The 14,331-nt window shown below is 42.5% G+C and overlaps 1 protein-coding gene across 1 annotated transcript; it reads right to left on the bottom strand.

Moving 5' to 3' along the window:
- Window positions 1–7,068: 7,068 nt before the first annotated feature.
- XRCC2 (X-ray repair complementing defective repair in Chinese hamster cells 2) lies at window positions 7,069–13,363 on the bottom strand (the record flags this gene model as incomplete). The annotated part of the gene is made up of 2 exons (XM_008940679.1): window positions 7,069–7,784; window positions 13,282–13,363. Coding segments are annotated over 2 exons (798 nt in total), but the record flags the coding sequence as incomplete, so codon positions are not given.
- Window positions 13,364–14,331: the final 968 nt, after the last annotated feature.

The following is a 14,331-nucleotide window of genomic DNA, read 5'->3' as shown; positions in this document are numbered from 1 at the left end:
GCTTCTATAATTTCATTGCCAATGCAACTGGTCTGTATAATTTGCTATGGGTATTCATAAATTTTGTTAATAGCGTGATTTTTTTCTGATAGGTGAAAATACAAGCGCCTGTAACTTTCACAAAATGTGACTTTATTGTCAGAAAAATGCCACTGATGCCTCTGGTGATCAAAGTGCAAACAGTGGCAGTAGTCTTACCACAGAACCACAAAGTTAAGGCATTCAAGTAAAGGATGAGGGAAAGTTCAGTCATGACCTTGTGTGCAAAAGCCCCCCACGGTGGGGCAAGACTGCTCAGGAGCCTTGGGGACAGGGTGTCCTTCCATCAGCTTCCCACTGGCCAGAAGGGGTTGAACTGTGTCCCACCTCCTGCTGGAAGAAGCTGTGACAGGAGGTTTGAGTGGCAATGTGTTGTTCCCACCAAGGCACGCTCAGAAGGGTTTGGAGGAGCAGAGCAGCAGCTCTGGTGTTATGTCCCCTCCAGCCAGGTTTTCCTCTTCACGGTGGCCACTGGCTGCTCCTACAACCTCCTGACCATTTTAAAGTCTGTTTGCTGTTTCCAGCTAAGCCCTTCCTCACCATTGGGGGCTTTTTTTCTACAGGCTTTCAAGCAAAACAGAGCCCTTTGCCTGCCAACTTTTGATGACTATGTGGCTTTCCTTTTTCCCATGCTTTAGTAAGGAAAACCTCCTTACTAACTCCTCAAGGAGTTCCCCAAACAGCCTCCCTTCTTCTCTACCTCTTCTCCCCTCACTTCCCTATTCAGTCTGGGCAGTAGTTAACATAAAGCTTCTGGCTATTTGGCTGTGTAAGTTGATAGCCTTGCTGGATGAGAAATTAATAAACTCTTATTCATTATGCAGCTTTGCAACAGACAATTTTTATAAAGTACTCTTCACAGTTTTATACCCAAGAGCTTCTTCCCACTTGTGGCATAGACCTACCTTGGAGACTCTTTCCACGCTGCCCTTCCACACATTTTGCACCTGGAGCAGAAGAAACCTCCATCATTTCCATGGTGGCCTCAGGTGCCTGAGACAATCTGGGCTGTTCCTCCACTGCACTGCATTTCACACAAGTGAGGCAGACCATGATCAGCCTTCAGGGAACTGTGGGGAACCTGCTCAAGTCCAGTTAGGAAGTGTCATCACACTTGCACTGCCACAGCCTGTATGTTCATTGGAGGGCACGATCCTCTCCATGAAACAAATTTGTAAAGACATGCTCCCTTCTGAGGCAGGCTGAGGGGAACCCAGCGACTGACATACCCTGGAATTCACTAGACCAACACGTCCTGATGTTGTGCAGCTGGAATGGCACAACTGCCACTCTGCAAAGCAGTGGAAGCTTCTGAATCCCACTTTATAGCAAGCTGCAATCGTTCTTTAGGGGATCAGAAAAAGCCTCTGCTTTGTTGAACAGATGAGCACATAGCAGAAGAGGCTGGGGGTCAGCTGGGGGCTCAGAGAAGGTACTACTGAAGTGCTGATCAAGTCTGGAGGGTGAGTTTGCAGCTGGAGGTCTGGCCATTCAAAGGGTGTGGACTTGATATTGCATTTTCAGAGACCAATGTTGTCATATTGGATGTGCAGAGGACTGTTAAACTTGCAAAGCATGGCTCAGACCTGCCCTAGATGACAATGCCCAGCACCACCTACCAATGCAGGGAGCTTCACTCACGTCCAGTAAAGGCAAATGTGATGATGTTCATCATCATCCAATGTGATGCCAATCTCTGCTGCACTGCTGTTCGTGTGGTGGAGGAGGCCGGGAGTCCATGGGGATGTTGGGCTGCAGACACAACTGTCAGCGATGGAGTTTGAGCAGAGCTTTTGAGATGCACTTCAGAGATGGCACTGACCACTGTAGCATGGTCTTCCCTCCCAGAAGTATGATACAGTACGAGAACACGCAGCTACTCCAAGTCAGAAATCCTGTTCAACCCTTCACAATATGGACAACTGGTAAAGGAGACAGAGTCTGTTCCTTGCCCTTTGCCAAGACACCTTCAAGACCTAGACATCTATCTGCCACTGCCAGGAACCTCATGGCCTTGCTTGGGCCTCTTTTTGTAGCAATTGCCTAAAAATCTTGTCCTTCTTATTATCAAACCAAATATTTCTTCTCTTTCATATCTCGCCCCAAGGCAAGGAGGTCTTTAGCACAGGCCCAACTAGATGTTGAGAAAGAATCCTGACAAGTGGTTTAAATTAAAAACTGTAGTGGTTGTGCCAAGTCCTGCAGTGAGGGTGCCAAGATCCAGAAGATGGCTGTTCACCAGCACTTGGCGAGGCAGTGACACCTTGTCACTGCTGTCCTTGAGCACCGAGGCCCACACAGGTACACCGACCAGTTGGTTGGGTCAGGAAGCAAAGTAGTGTGGGACAGCAGAGGGAAGGCTGCCAAAGTTTTCCCAAGTCAAGTCACAGCCACGTTTCTTCAGAATCATCCGCTCCAGTGTGATGTTACTCCTGAGTGCAACTAGAATGAAGTCTCCACAGCTATTCAGCAGTGACATGGATGTGTCACACGGGTGCCATCTTTTATGTTCAGATATTCCAGCCTGCACTAGTAAGGGAGGGGTAAACTCCCAGCAAAGGAGAAAAGTCCCTGTTTCCAGTAAAGCACAGTCCTGACATAAAGCTGTGAGAGTGCTTCTGGAGCTAAGTGCTGACTGTTGGGAAGGTGCCGAGGGCTGGAAGGAAAAAAAAAGCACATAAAAAAAGGAAGTCTGTTTTTACATTTAATTCCTCTTGGGTCTAGGGAAGCAGGGGTTTATGTCTTCATTATAAATATGGAGAGGAGAAGGCTCTAGGGAGACCTTACAGCAGCCTTCCAGTACTTAAAGGGGCCTACTGGAAAGCTGGGGAGGGACTCTACATCAGGGAGTGTAGGGATAGGATGAGGGGTCACAGTTTTAAAGTGAAAGAGGGTAAATTTAGGTTAGATATTAGGAAGAAATTCTTCACTCTGAGGGTGGTGAGGTGCTAGAACAAGTTGCTCAAGAGTTGTGGAGTCCCCACCTCAGAAGTGTTCAAGGCCAGGCTGGGTGGGGCTTTGAGCAACCTGATTCAGTGGGAGATGCCCCTGCCCATGGCAGGGAGGTTGGAGCTAGAACATCTTTAAGGTCCTTCCCAATCCAAACTATTCTGCGATTCTATGAATCAACAGCTACATAGTGGAATACATCACCGGTTTCATTCCTTGGCAGGAAGAACCTGCAGGTCAGCTATGGCTAACCTTTTATTTGAAAGCTTTACCATGCTAAAAATGTTATTTAACAGTTCAAGGAACTTTTTATTGTACTACGTGTCACTCCTAGCTCAGTGTTATTCTGCTGTCTCCTTTCAGCACAGGGCTGGCTGGACCTTTAACTTCAGAGCCTGCTGCAGGGCATCAGAGTTTTCTATCCAGCAGATGATCTAGATGCATTGTACTGATGCTCCTTTCCCCATCTGAAAGGCTTTTCTACTGCCAAATGTAAAAATACAACTGCAGGTATGTTTCCACATGAGAATCTTTATCTTCTGTTATTTCCAAACTCTCTGAAAAATTGAATGGTTGGCATCCGTTATGCAAGAAAAAGGAAACCTGAATTTTATGTGCAAGCACAAACTGAAACCAAACAAACTGTTATCTGTATTTTATTTGCTCTATAAAATGTCTAGGAATACAAAGAACATTTTGCTGAATATAAAAATGACGTTTTCTTCCCAGGTGTCCATAGAAATACTGCTTTATTAAAAATCAAATATAAAACCTGCAAAATACTTTGATTTGTTTTAGCTAAAAAACTCACTATAAAAAGGATGAGGAAAAAAGGGTGAACTAGTTCCTCTTTATTTCAAGCTTGTTGCTTTAATCTGATGTTGCATATGACACAAACAACAAAAACTCTTAAAGAATGTAGAAAGTTCCTGTGCCTACAGGAGCCTTCATAATACAACACTGAGCTGAAGAACCATGACCTTGACATGGAATGATTTTGATTTCTAAGAAATACCTGGATAAATTAAGAGATTGGGAATACATGCATTCAATCCTCACACTTCGCATGTGGCAGCAGTTCTCTTTTGCAGGGCAGTTTCCAGTGGCACAGACCTGCTAATCCAAAATGTGTTTCCCCCCTGGGAGACTGAGCTGCAGCAGCACAGGTCACCCCAGGTTATACACTGGGCTGCAGACAGGGCAGTAACTCAGGGCTCGGTGAAATACCCTACATTACACACTAAATATGATGACACCTTTCATACACTGTTCCAGGCTCAGGAGGAGAAACTGCATTCTCCACAGCTACAATCTCTATGGAGTTTTAATGGAGAAAATTCTCCGTTTGAGAAAATGGTAAAACCCACTTTTAATACCCACAATTCATGAAAGTACACACAAAACTGCCACTTTTACTGCATCTTTCTTAGACTTAGATCTTAAAGGTTCATTTTTCCAAATGGTGTGATTTTGGCAGAGGCTGAGGTCAGTCACTCCCAGAGTGCATACCACCTATCACTGCTGCAAACTTGCAGGGATCTGCACAGGCAGAGCAGCTCTGGAAGCTCAGCTTGCTCTACACCTAAAACTAATGTGCAGAGCATGAATATTGCAATTACCAAAGAATTAAAAAAATCTGTCTGCATTCAAAGTAAAAATAAAACTGGGAAATTTCAAAATTTCCCGAGGTGCTCTTTTTGATCAATTAGAACTTTGGCTTCATTTCAATCTAGGCACTTCTTTTACATTACAATGCAAAATATAAGCTACACTGTGAATAACAGAAGAGCTTTTTTCCAGACAGGAATGCTGGAACATTTCCATTGTTTTTTTTTCCTATAACAAATTTTTTAGCAAGAATGATTTTATGAAGCAGTTAACTGTATTCTCCAACAGAAAAGGGGATTTTTTTTTTCTACTAGAATTCATGTATTCCTATAATTTTCACATTTAAAAGTTCTTTAGTTCTACTTGGATATTCCCAGTTTGTTACAGAAAATTCAAGTATGCCTTTTAGAGTAATTCCCAGTGGAAATGTCTTCTCATGTAAAACCATCTAACTTGGGGCCAGCCCAGGCTGAATGGTTAATTTGTTTTTCATGTATTTGTGTACTTGTGCAAGTTCTGAAATAAAACAGATAATGGTGATGATGGAAGAGAAAGCACAAATGAAATGACAGGCTATAAAATCACCACCTTTGTGGAGATGATGGCAAGGCCAAGTTCTCTCATTTGTCACAGTAAGAGAACCGATGGCTTGAGGAAGTCACCAGCTGGCAAGTTTAAAATGAGGAGTGGGGAGGGAAGCAGAAGTTTCCCCACAGAAAGAAAAACAGAACTGAACTCACTGTGAGAAGACGTGGTGGAACCTGAGAGGGTAAGTACCTTAAAAGTGGACTAGATGAATTCATGGAGGATAGGTCTGATCAGTGGCCATCAAACACTGGTCTGACCACAGGCTCTGGTCAGGAGCTCCCCACGCCAGTGGAAAGTGGTAATTCTCCTCACACTCCTCCCAAAACCTTTGGTACTGGCTGCTGTTAGAACACTCAGCAATGCCAGATTCTGAGAAGATGAGTATAGATCCGTGCTCCTAGCTCGACGTACACAAGTCTGGGTGAGCACGCTGAGCTGTACGCAGCTGGGAATCCAGGTACACATTCAGCTTGAAACAGCTGCCTTCAGGAGTCAGGACACTGAAAGGTGTCTCACAGCAGAGCTTCTTTAGCATCTTCCTCAAACAGAGTCTGTGCTAGATACTTCTTAATATGCATTTTTGTTAATAATCTGTCCAATCTAAACTATAAAACGTGCTGCGCAACATGACTGAACGAATATTGCTGTGAGAAATATTTTCCCCTTGTTTGAGTAATTTAAATTTGTAAGCTAATGTAAGTTTTTGTATTAAATAATGTACTGTGTGCAATTTTCTTTCTTGTAAAGCACTTTGAAGCTTTCAAAGGGCACTCTAGGTTAATAAATAATATGGTATTCTTTGCCAGAACTGTAGGGCATTTCCCATAAGTTCTGAATCTTCTTTGCCAGAGTTGCAACACGTTGCATGCCAAATCCTGCACGCAAATGCTCTACATGTGGTAAGTACATATTGGTAAAGACCAGAGGCATGGCATGTACATAGTGGTAAAGGCCAGAGGCATTGCATTCCTGGATTTCTTGGAGAGACTGGGGGAAGGGAAAGAAGTGGGAGGGCAGATACAAAAAAATGTCTGTGCATACATCTAAAAGAAAAAAAAACAAACACAAAAAAAAAACACAAAAAAAAAAAAAAACCCACACCCAAAACAACCCATAACCAACACTTCATTATTTTCAAAGACTAAACAGCACAAACTCACAAGTACCCAAAGCTGGGTCTGTAGTTTTCCTTCAGTTGTGGAAATCAGGCCTCTATTTCTGCAGTAGCTGTAGATTCTTCAAACCCAGATGTTTGTAAGGGTCAGAACACCTGCAGTCCTTGCTTCTCCAAGCAGACACCAACGTCATCAGAGAGGCTGTGAGCTTGGAGAAGCTTGGTCAGGACTACCACTATCTAACAGGCTGTGAAAATGAATCCTTTTATTCAGGTAAAGTTGCAAATGCATTTTATGTGCCCTGGGCTACTGGGACTAAACCAAGACCAGAATTTATCAAGAGCAAAGACTGGCCTTTTTGCAGCCCCCCCACGCACAACTAGGCTCCTGTTTCCGCAGCGTGGCCAAGGAGGCGTGTAAGGCAGGAAGGCCCAGACATGGAGTCAGTGCACTCAGCCACCTATCACATAGGCTGGATTACTGAAGGATACCAGGAGTTTAAAATGTCTTTGGTTATCATTGTCTTGATTTAATCTCTTTATGCATTTAGTGCAAACAAGCAATTTCAACATTCTTCACTAGTTTGGACTGAATGTCTACAGTAATTCAAAAATTTTACCATTTCCTGCCCTTCACTAAGTTTTAAGAAAATAGTGACAAAAATTCTTAATTGCCCAGCAGCAACCAATTATTTTAAAAGGTACCAGAACCTACTTGGGCCTGATCAGGCCTTAAGCACCAGGATATGCTATACAGTTAAAAAACAAAGTTAAAACTGAACTCCGCATTCCGCCACACTAAACGAGCGTTTTACTATGTGGTTTCTTTTGAGGTGGCAAGAAACGACTGTGAAACTTTTGCTGTTGCCAGAATTACACTGCTTGGAGAAAAATATCCTGTGGGTTACCATTTGTTGCCATGATTTACAAAGATAAGGTCTGTAGTCTGTATCAGCTTCATGGTGAAGTTTTAAAGGAAAAGAGCTTTCTGCAGAGTTTGTAGATTTCTGCATAAGCGTCTGGGTGGTTGCAAAGAGGGCCAAGTGATGCTCTCTCACAAGCTTTTCAAGCAAGTTAGCACATTTCTTCAGATTCTGCTCCTGCAAGTTAAGACTCTCCCCTCCATTGCTTCTGTCTATCCAGTAAAAAGCTGATATGCTATCTAAAATCAAAAGGCAGAGAGAGGGGTGAGAGCAAAACATGCTTTCTAAAGAGTAGAGAGTGAGGAGTAACTGTGTGCTGCTGCTGCAGTTCACAAGGAAAAGCCTTCCCAGGCACTGCTTTATCACTTCTTCCGTCCTCTGTGCCAGTCTGCTCTCAAGAATGGTGACGAGACGCAGCAAGTCAAAGTGGTAATCCGTGTCAATGAACAGGACCTCCACCCCCAGCCCCCCCCCCGGCCTGGGCATGATGCAGCGGGCTACCAGGTGATACAGCATTTCTGTTTTTCCTGTTCCTTCTGCACCGTGGAATTCAATGACATCCCCTGTTCAAAAACAAAGCAGCAAGTTGTCAGGTAAGAGCATTTACATCTCCGAGCCAGTTTTCAGCATTTACTGAACCAATACTCACTATTCCACCAACAGCAAAACCCATTTTTGAAAGTTTGATATCGGTAACGTTGTTTAAATCCTTGTTAGCATCTACCAAAATAAACCTGACATTTTCAATGAAGGGCTCTAAAGTGAAGAAGATCAACCAGGAATGAAGGTTGAAAGAAAAAACCCAACCCTGCCAATGGCGCCCAGGACACGGACAGCAATAAAAGGTTGGCAACCGGATCTCATCTGATATGGTGGGTAACGGAGGCTGAAAAGGAAGCTGGTGCACAGAGCCAGCTAAGAAAACACCTATTAACACTCTGCACACAGAATTAAGACATAAAAAAGCAGAGCAGGAGCAAAACAAAAAGGTGACTTATTGGAGGTCGAAACCATGTTGGCACGCCTCCTTTGGTAGCACAGGTTGTCCTTCAGCATCTCACGCCTGCTGAATGCTTGTCCAGTATCTGCACACGTCACGGGATCCCACCAGGAGTCTGGGACCAGTAAAGAGAAGGCCAGCAGATTTCTGCAGCACTTAGATCCTTCTGGGGCAACCATGAGATGAAACTGCTTCTTTTGACATGGGGGATTCACAGATTCTTTCACTGACTAGGATTCCTTCAGGCAACGACTCTGCTGTCTGAGGCAAAGGATCTCTCTTCATAAACACTCGGCCTAACTGCCTGATCCACGTGGGGCAATAAAGATGTATTCATATCATATCACATAAATTTAAGATGTTAATTAAAAAAAGCTTTACACTCTACTAGGAAACCAGTTCTTCTGTCGGATGTGAATGCAAGATACTCTAAAGTCTTCTGATGTCTTAGAGCAAGACTCTAAAAAAGGTTATTTTATTAGTTGCTCTTTATAAATTTCCAGTTTTGGAAACTGGATTATTTATTTATAGCATTTTGGATTTTAGGCAGAAGGGTGAAGACATGCAGTAAGGAGAATCACACAACTAGAACTGCAGGAAGGTGAGAGATTTCTGTGGCCTTGGCAAGTGCAAATGGCACAACAGCTTTTCACAGGGGAGATGCAAGAGTAGAGAACTAATTCCAGCTTCACTTTAACACGTCTGTGCCTGGCTGAATTAACAGGATTTTTCAAGTCATTACTCAAAGTCCAGAGGATGTCCTTGGATGTCCTTGTTTGTAAGTGCACATAATGTCAAGATGCAGCTTGGGGTGAGGGGTGGAGGATGGTGGGGAAGAAACCAAGCTCTTGCTTCACCCATTGCAAGAGAGGGAAGCAATTTACACCTGATGTGACAATTGTGCCCGTTTCAGTGACACTCAGACTACCCACCTCTCCGTAATGAAACCCCTGCTACACAACTGCAATTCCATTTTTATGAATTTCTGGTACTTTGAAAGTTACTGAAAAGCTCGATTGCTTCCCAAACCCTCACTCATCTGTTCTGAACGGCTCTCCCAGCTTCAGAGATGAAAGATGACTTCACTTCCTATGACACCAGTTTTCATTTTCTCTTCCTGTTCAGAGGTCGCAGTGTCCAGCTCTGCCACCTGCAGCCACCAGCTGCTCTGCTGTCACATGGACTGTGCCAGTGACGTAACCACGCCCCGTTAGGAGAAGATACCAGCTTGGAGGAACTCCTCCTAAACGTGCTGGCTAGGTCATTCCCTCTCATCTTGTCTACTGAGGTATTTTAGAACAATTGTATAGGACACTTCCTGTGAAGGAACAAAGTGTCTTCTTTCTGCCACTGGCTTCAGCACAGACTTCTGCCACCCTGAGTGGCACTTCTGAATCCAGACTGACGACTGAGTTGGGCCACTGGGCACCACAGGTTGCTTCACCCACCTTTACAGCCAAATATGACTGAAGAAAAAACAGCAACTCATATGGCCACTCAGAAGCAGCAGTGTGCAAATTGAGTTACTGTTTAGCAATGACTTCAGAAAGTTACTCTGTGAAATAGATGCTTGACTTCATCCATCTGAAGATGGTCCATCAGGACGTCTGTGTGTTACAGAATAACACTGGATGAGCTTTTATTGGCAGAACAAACAAATTTACTGAGGTAAAAATTTTCAGCTGAATGAAAAAATCATTCTTAGAGGAGTTTTCGTGGTGGCAGTTAATAAATTTTGACAGCAAGACAGCCAAGCACCCTTCAGAGCTTGTTCAACACTGCTGCACAAGAAACACATCTGGGCTGCAGTTTGACCAGAACACTTAAGTTACCCCGAAAAGAGAAACAGCTCAGACTGCACAAAGCCCTCAGGAGAGCTGGGGATCTCTGTGCCTTCCCGATTACCAGAGAGGCTGCCCACAAGAAGAACGGGGGCAAACCAGAAGCTGTTTATAGCCATGTCTATAAATGTTGGGTTTCATTACATTAGCAAGCGGGTTGTTCCAGTAAGATAAGAGGGAAAATGCATCCTTCTGGATCAGAGAGGACAAACCATGACACAGCACAGGAGGAAGCGTGGCCAGCAGCATGTTCAACAAGCCTTTGATACCCTCACAACAGGACATGGAAGAAACTCAGGGACCAGTACCGGCATCATCCATTAATGTCCAAATAACTTGGAAAGGAGGATTAGTGAAAAGATACTGTCATAGGATGAAAACAGCCCAAGAGACATGAGTAGGAACAGAACTTTAATATCGAAAAAAGTTAACAGAAAATTTTCCTGTTAGAACTGGTGCTGCCCAACATTAAACATATCAGTAGATGAACATTCCATTAGCTTTGCAAAATGTGTAGAAAAACTAATTGGGTTAATAAAGACTTAATAAAGATTGTGAAGATTTAACAGATCAAGATGGATGAACAGAATCATTTAATATGGCATTCAGCACTGAGAAATTCAAGAAGTACATTTTAAGGAGTCACCCAACATGGTGCTTGGCTCATAGCAGCCTGCACTGGCCCACTATGGGCAGAGTTTATAAAGAGCACGACAGCCCACTGCTATGCAATGGCATACAGGATAAATGTAACTATTTCTGTAACACTATTTCTATATTAAAAATATATTTTTAACTGGAACACTGTGCTCAGTCCTGGTCATCAATTCAGTGTTGCCTTTTGACGGAGAAGAGCCTTAGGTTTTGCCTGCAATCATTACACAATGAAGCGCTGGTTACGCTGTTCTCTGACGCTGCCGTCACAAACAGGCTCCTGCAATACTCAGCAGTAACTCTGCAGGTTCCACAGCATCAGATACCTTGAAGTCACTGGACGAGTAATTTACAATATTGTGCAGAGACTGGCACTAATATTTGTACCACTTATAAGTGAAGTAGAAAGGCCTAATACTGACACCAAGTAAACGTTGGGTGTCATAGTGTTGCTGAATGTCAGAGCTTTACACGACACCCACACCGTCATACCAGTGGCACAGGAGAAACACAACTGGCAATAGTGGAAGATTATTTAAAGCTCATGTCACTTTTTCTCCATTCCAGAAGCCTTCAAATGGTATGTAATTAATATGCTTATGTGCTCTTAAATACACAAGCCCATCATAATTAGGAGCACTGACGAGAATATCTCAGCAGTACCTCTATTAGCTGTTCCTATTTTATAGTGCTCTGACATACATGTTACAAACACTCAACTATGACACAATTTTTGGATAGTCCACTGAAACTTCATATTTATGGTTGTTTCAAATACCATCAGGAAAAAGAATATTTCAGTTCTTTGCACTGCTTTAATCATAGCATTTTACATTAAGAGCTGTTCAGTGTGGACTTCACGGGCAATGTATTACAGTGTTCCACAGTGACCTACTAAAAGTCACGTTCATGACAAATGGAGAGGTAGGTCTTCAACGGAGGCTAAGACTGAATAATGAGAACACACATCAAAATAACACATGGACTGCCATAAATACTGTGGTATTAAAAGACAAAGCAAAAATGTAATAAAAGGTGAAGTCCATTTATGTATATATAGCTAAAAACCTCTGCTGATATGTTAGGTGGCTTCATTAATGTCAGCCAAAAAGCATGACCAAAATGGGTAATAACTGCTGCCATTTGTTAAAAGCTCAATGACTGTGTTGGCACAAAGAAACCAGTGATGAATTTAGAAGGTTTCCAGCCATCTTAGAACTGAGGATCTGGAACAGTCTTTGGACAGACATGAACAACCCGCACAGCTTTAAGATCAAAGCCAATAATTTGATGATGGAATTATGTAATGCTGTGGACTGTGACGGTGAGGGCAATTACTGATCCCCAGAAGGATTCTTACAATCTGCTCTACCAGAACATGGCCAGTTTAGTCTCAAACAGTTGCTTTTTGTAAAGTCTGTAAAAAAAAAAAAGGCAACCAAAAAAAAACCAAAAAAAAACCAAAAAAAAAAAAACAAAAACCAACCCAAAAAACACCTAGACTGAAGATCAGCATTTTCTGTCAATGCATTTTTTTTCAAAACAAAAAGATCTCATCTTTTAGAAAAACTGTTAAGAATTCAGGGGCCTTCTGAAGCATATACCAGTTTCACTACTAGTTCTTCATTCTTGTGTGGGTAACAAAGCAGTTTAGGATGGAGAGTATTTAAATAACCTTCTCTGCTCCATCTGCACTGGCTTTGCCAGTATTTCCTTGCCCTTTATCTTTGATATATCGTGTTTGAAACTTCCAGAGGCAGGAATCATATACTGCTAAGCCCCTAATGTATTCTCAAGTGCTGCAAAATAATACAGGAATAGTCTCACAGTGCCTGTGTTTGTAGACTGAACATCATCGCTCATCCCATCATTCCCATTCCTTTTATTGCCTTTTCTGCAATTTTTCTGAACATTCTGTAATTTGTGGGGATTCAAACCACAGACAAGCGTGTTGATAACGGCCACAGCCACGCACTTTTCATATGAAATCCATTCACTCAGACATTAACAACTGTAGTCCCTCACAGCTCGCCACTCAGACACCTTTTTTACTATGCATTTCTCTTTTGTGTGATCACAGGAGTCTCTGCCATTGTGAAATCCATGTAATTCCACACAATCCAGAAAACCTGTCCAAACTCCTGAATAATCAATGAATTTCTAAGTGCTCATTTCTGTTTAGTTCTAATTTCTTTCATTAAAAACTTTCATTAAAACATCCAATCTTGACCTTAAAATTTCTCACTAGAAGAATCTACCTTAAGCTTGTTGTCCCAGCATCACTGGGAGGCAGCCCGATCTCTCCAGTTTGAAATTGCTATTTATTCACCAAAGGTCTATATAAGCCATTTTGATCCTAAAGTAGATTTTAAAGTCCATTTAATAATGTTCAGAATGGTGACTTTGCACTATTTCAATTCATCTGTTTGCATAAAACTACATCAACAACTAAAATTCAGAATCCAGGGCAAAAAGATCTATTTCTATGCTTATCTCTGTCATATTGCTCTGAGAATACTTTCCTATTAATGTTTTTCCATAAAGAGGATAAAGATACATTTTTACCATGAACAGGAGATCCTTCCTCAGCAAACAGGTATGGTTCAAGATTCTTCAGAGAACTTCTGCCCTCGAGTCGTGCAAGCAGCTTTTTAAAGAAAAGACAAAAAAGCTGTTAACTCAAAATAATGGAACTTGGGAATCAAATTCAATGGATTCTGAGAACTGGGAGTTTTCCCTCACAGCCCTATCAAAAGATTAGTCCGATTTTAAAAATGTTTTCATAAATATATATGGAAACTTATAGGCTGGACTACAGCAACAGAAGGTTCCATCCTTACAGTTAGCATGCAGGTACAATGGCAATAAGGAGTGGGTATAGATAGGGGAAATAAAGCTTGAAAGAAAAAAGAAAAAGAGAAAAAGGTGCCCAGGTAGAGTGGCAAGAGGGATGGCCTCTGGTAAACAGCAGCACTGCCATGTGACAGAACAAAGGGAAGCGAGGTCATTTATAATAACCAGCACCACCACAACAAACCCCTGGTTAAGGGCTGAAACATTACCCATCACACTAATCACCTGAGTCAGTCCCTCTGAGCATTTTTAAGTAAAAATATGTACATTTCATCTGAAAAGTTACACAGGACTCTTCTGGACTACAATCCTATTACATCATAGTTACTTGTTCGAACAGAGTATGGATTAAGAACCATCAAAAATAATTAGCCACCAGCAGCCCTGCAAGAACCTTTCTAAAGCAAGCTTGAATTTGTAAAGCAAGTTCCTCCAAAGCCCCTTGTACAGCAAGTCTATTGTAAAACAAATTAGTCCAAAGGTTGCCGACAATTTCGTAAATTGACAGGTATTTGCATAGCAAGTAGACAGGTATTCACATAACATGGGCTATTTGTACTCCTGGCACAGATTCTAAAACCAAGAATGAACATTTCACCCAGCTCTGGAGCCATTATTCCCTGAGTGTAGGAACCCAGCCAGGAAGGACACTGTTGGGATGCTCAGAGCACTGCCAGAGCACCTACCCTCCTGCCAAGTGTTGCATTCTCCAAGGTACCCAGCTGCCAGTTAAAGACTTAAACAAAATGAATCCCATCCCAT

The sequence above is a fragment of the Merops nubicus genome, unplaced genomic scaffold, assembly GCF_000691845.1.
Source record: "Merops nubicus isolate BGI_N331 unplaced genomic scaffold, ASM69184v1 scaffold46575, whole genome shotgun sequence".
Taxonomy (NCBI): Eukaryota; Metazoa; Chordata; class Aves; order Coraciiformes; family Meropidae; genus Merops; species Merops nubicus.
Note: the sequence above shows the minus strand (reverse complement) of the source record. Positions and strands in the feature narration are given on the sequence as shown.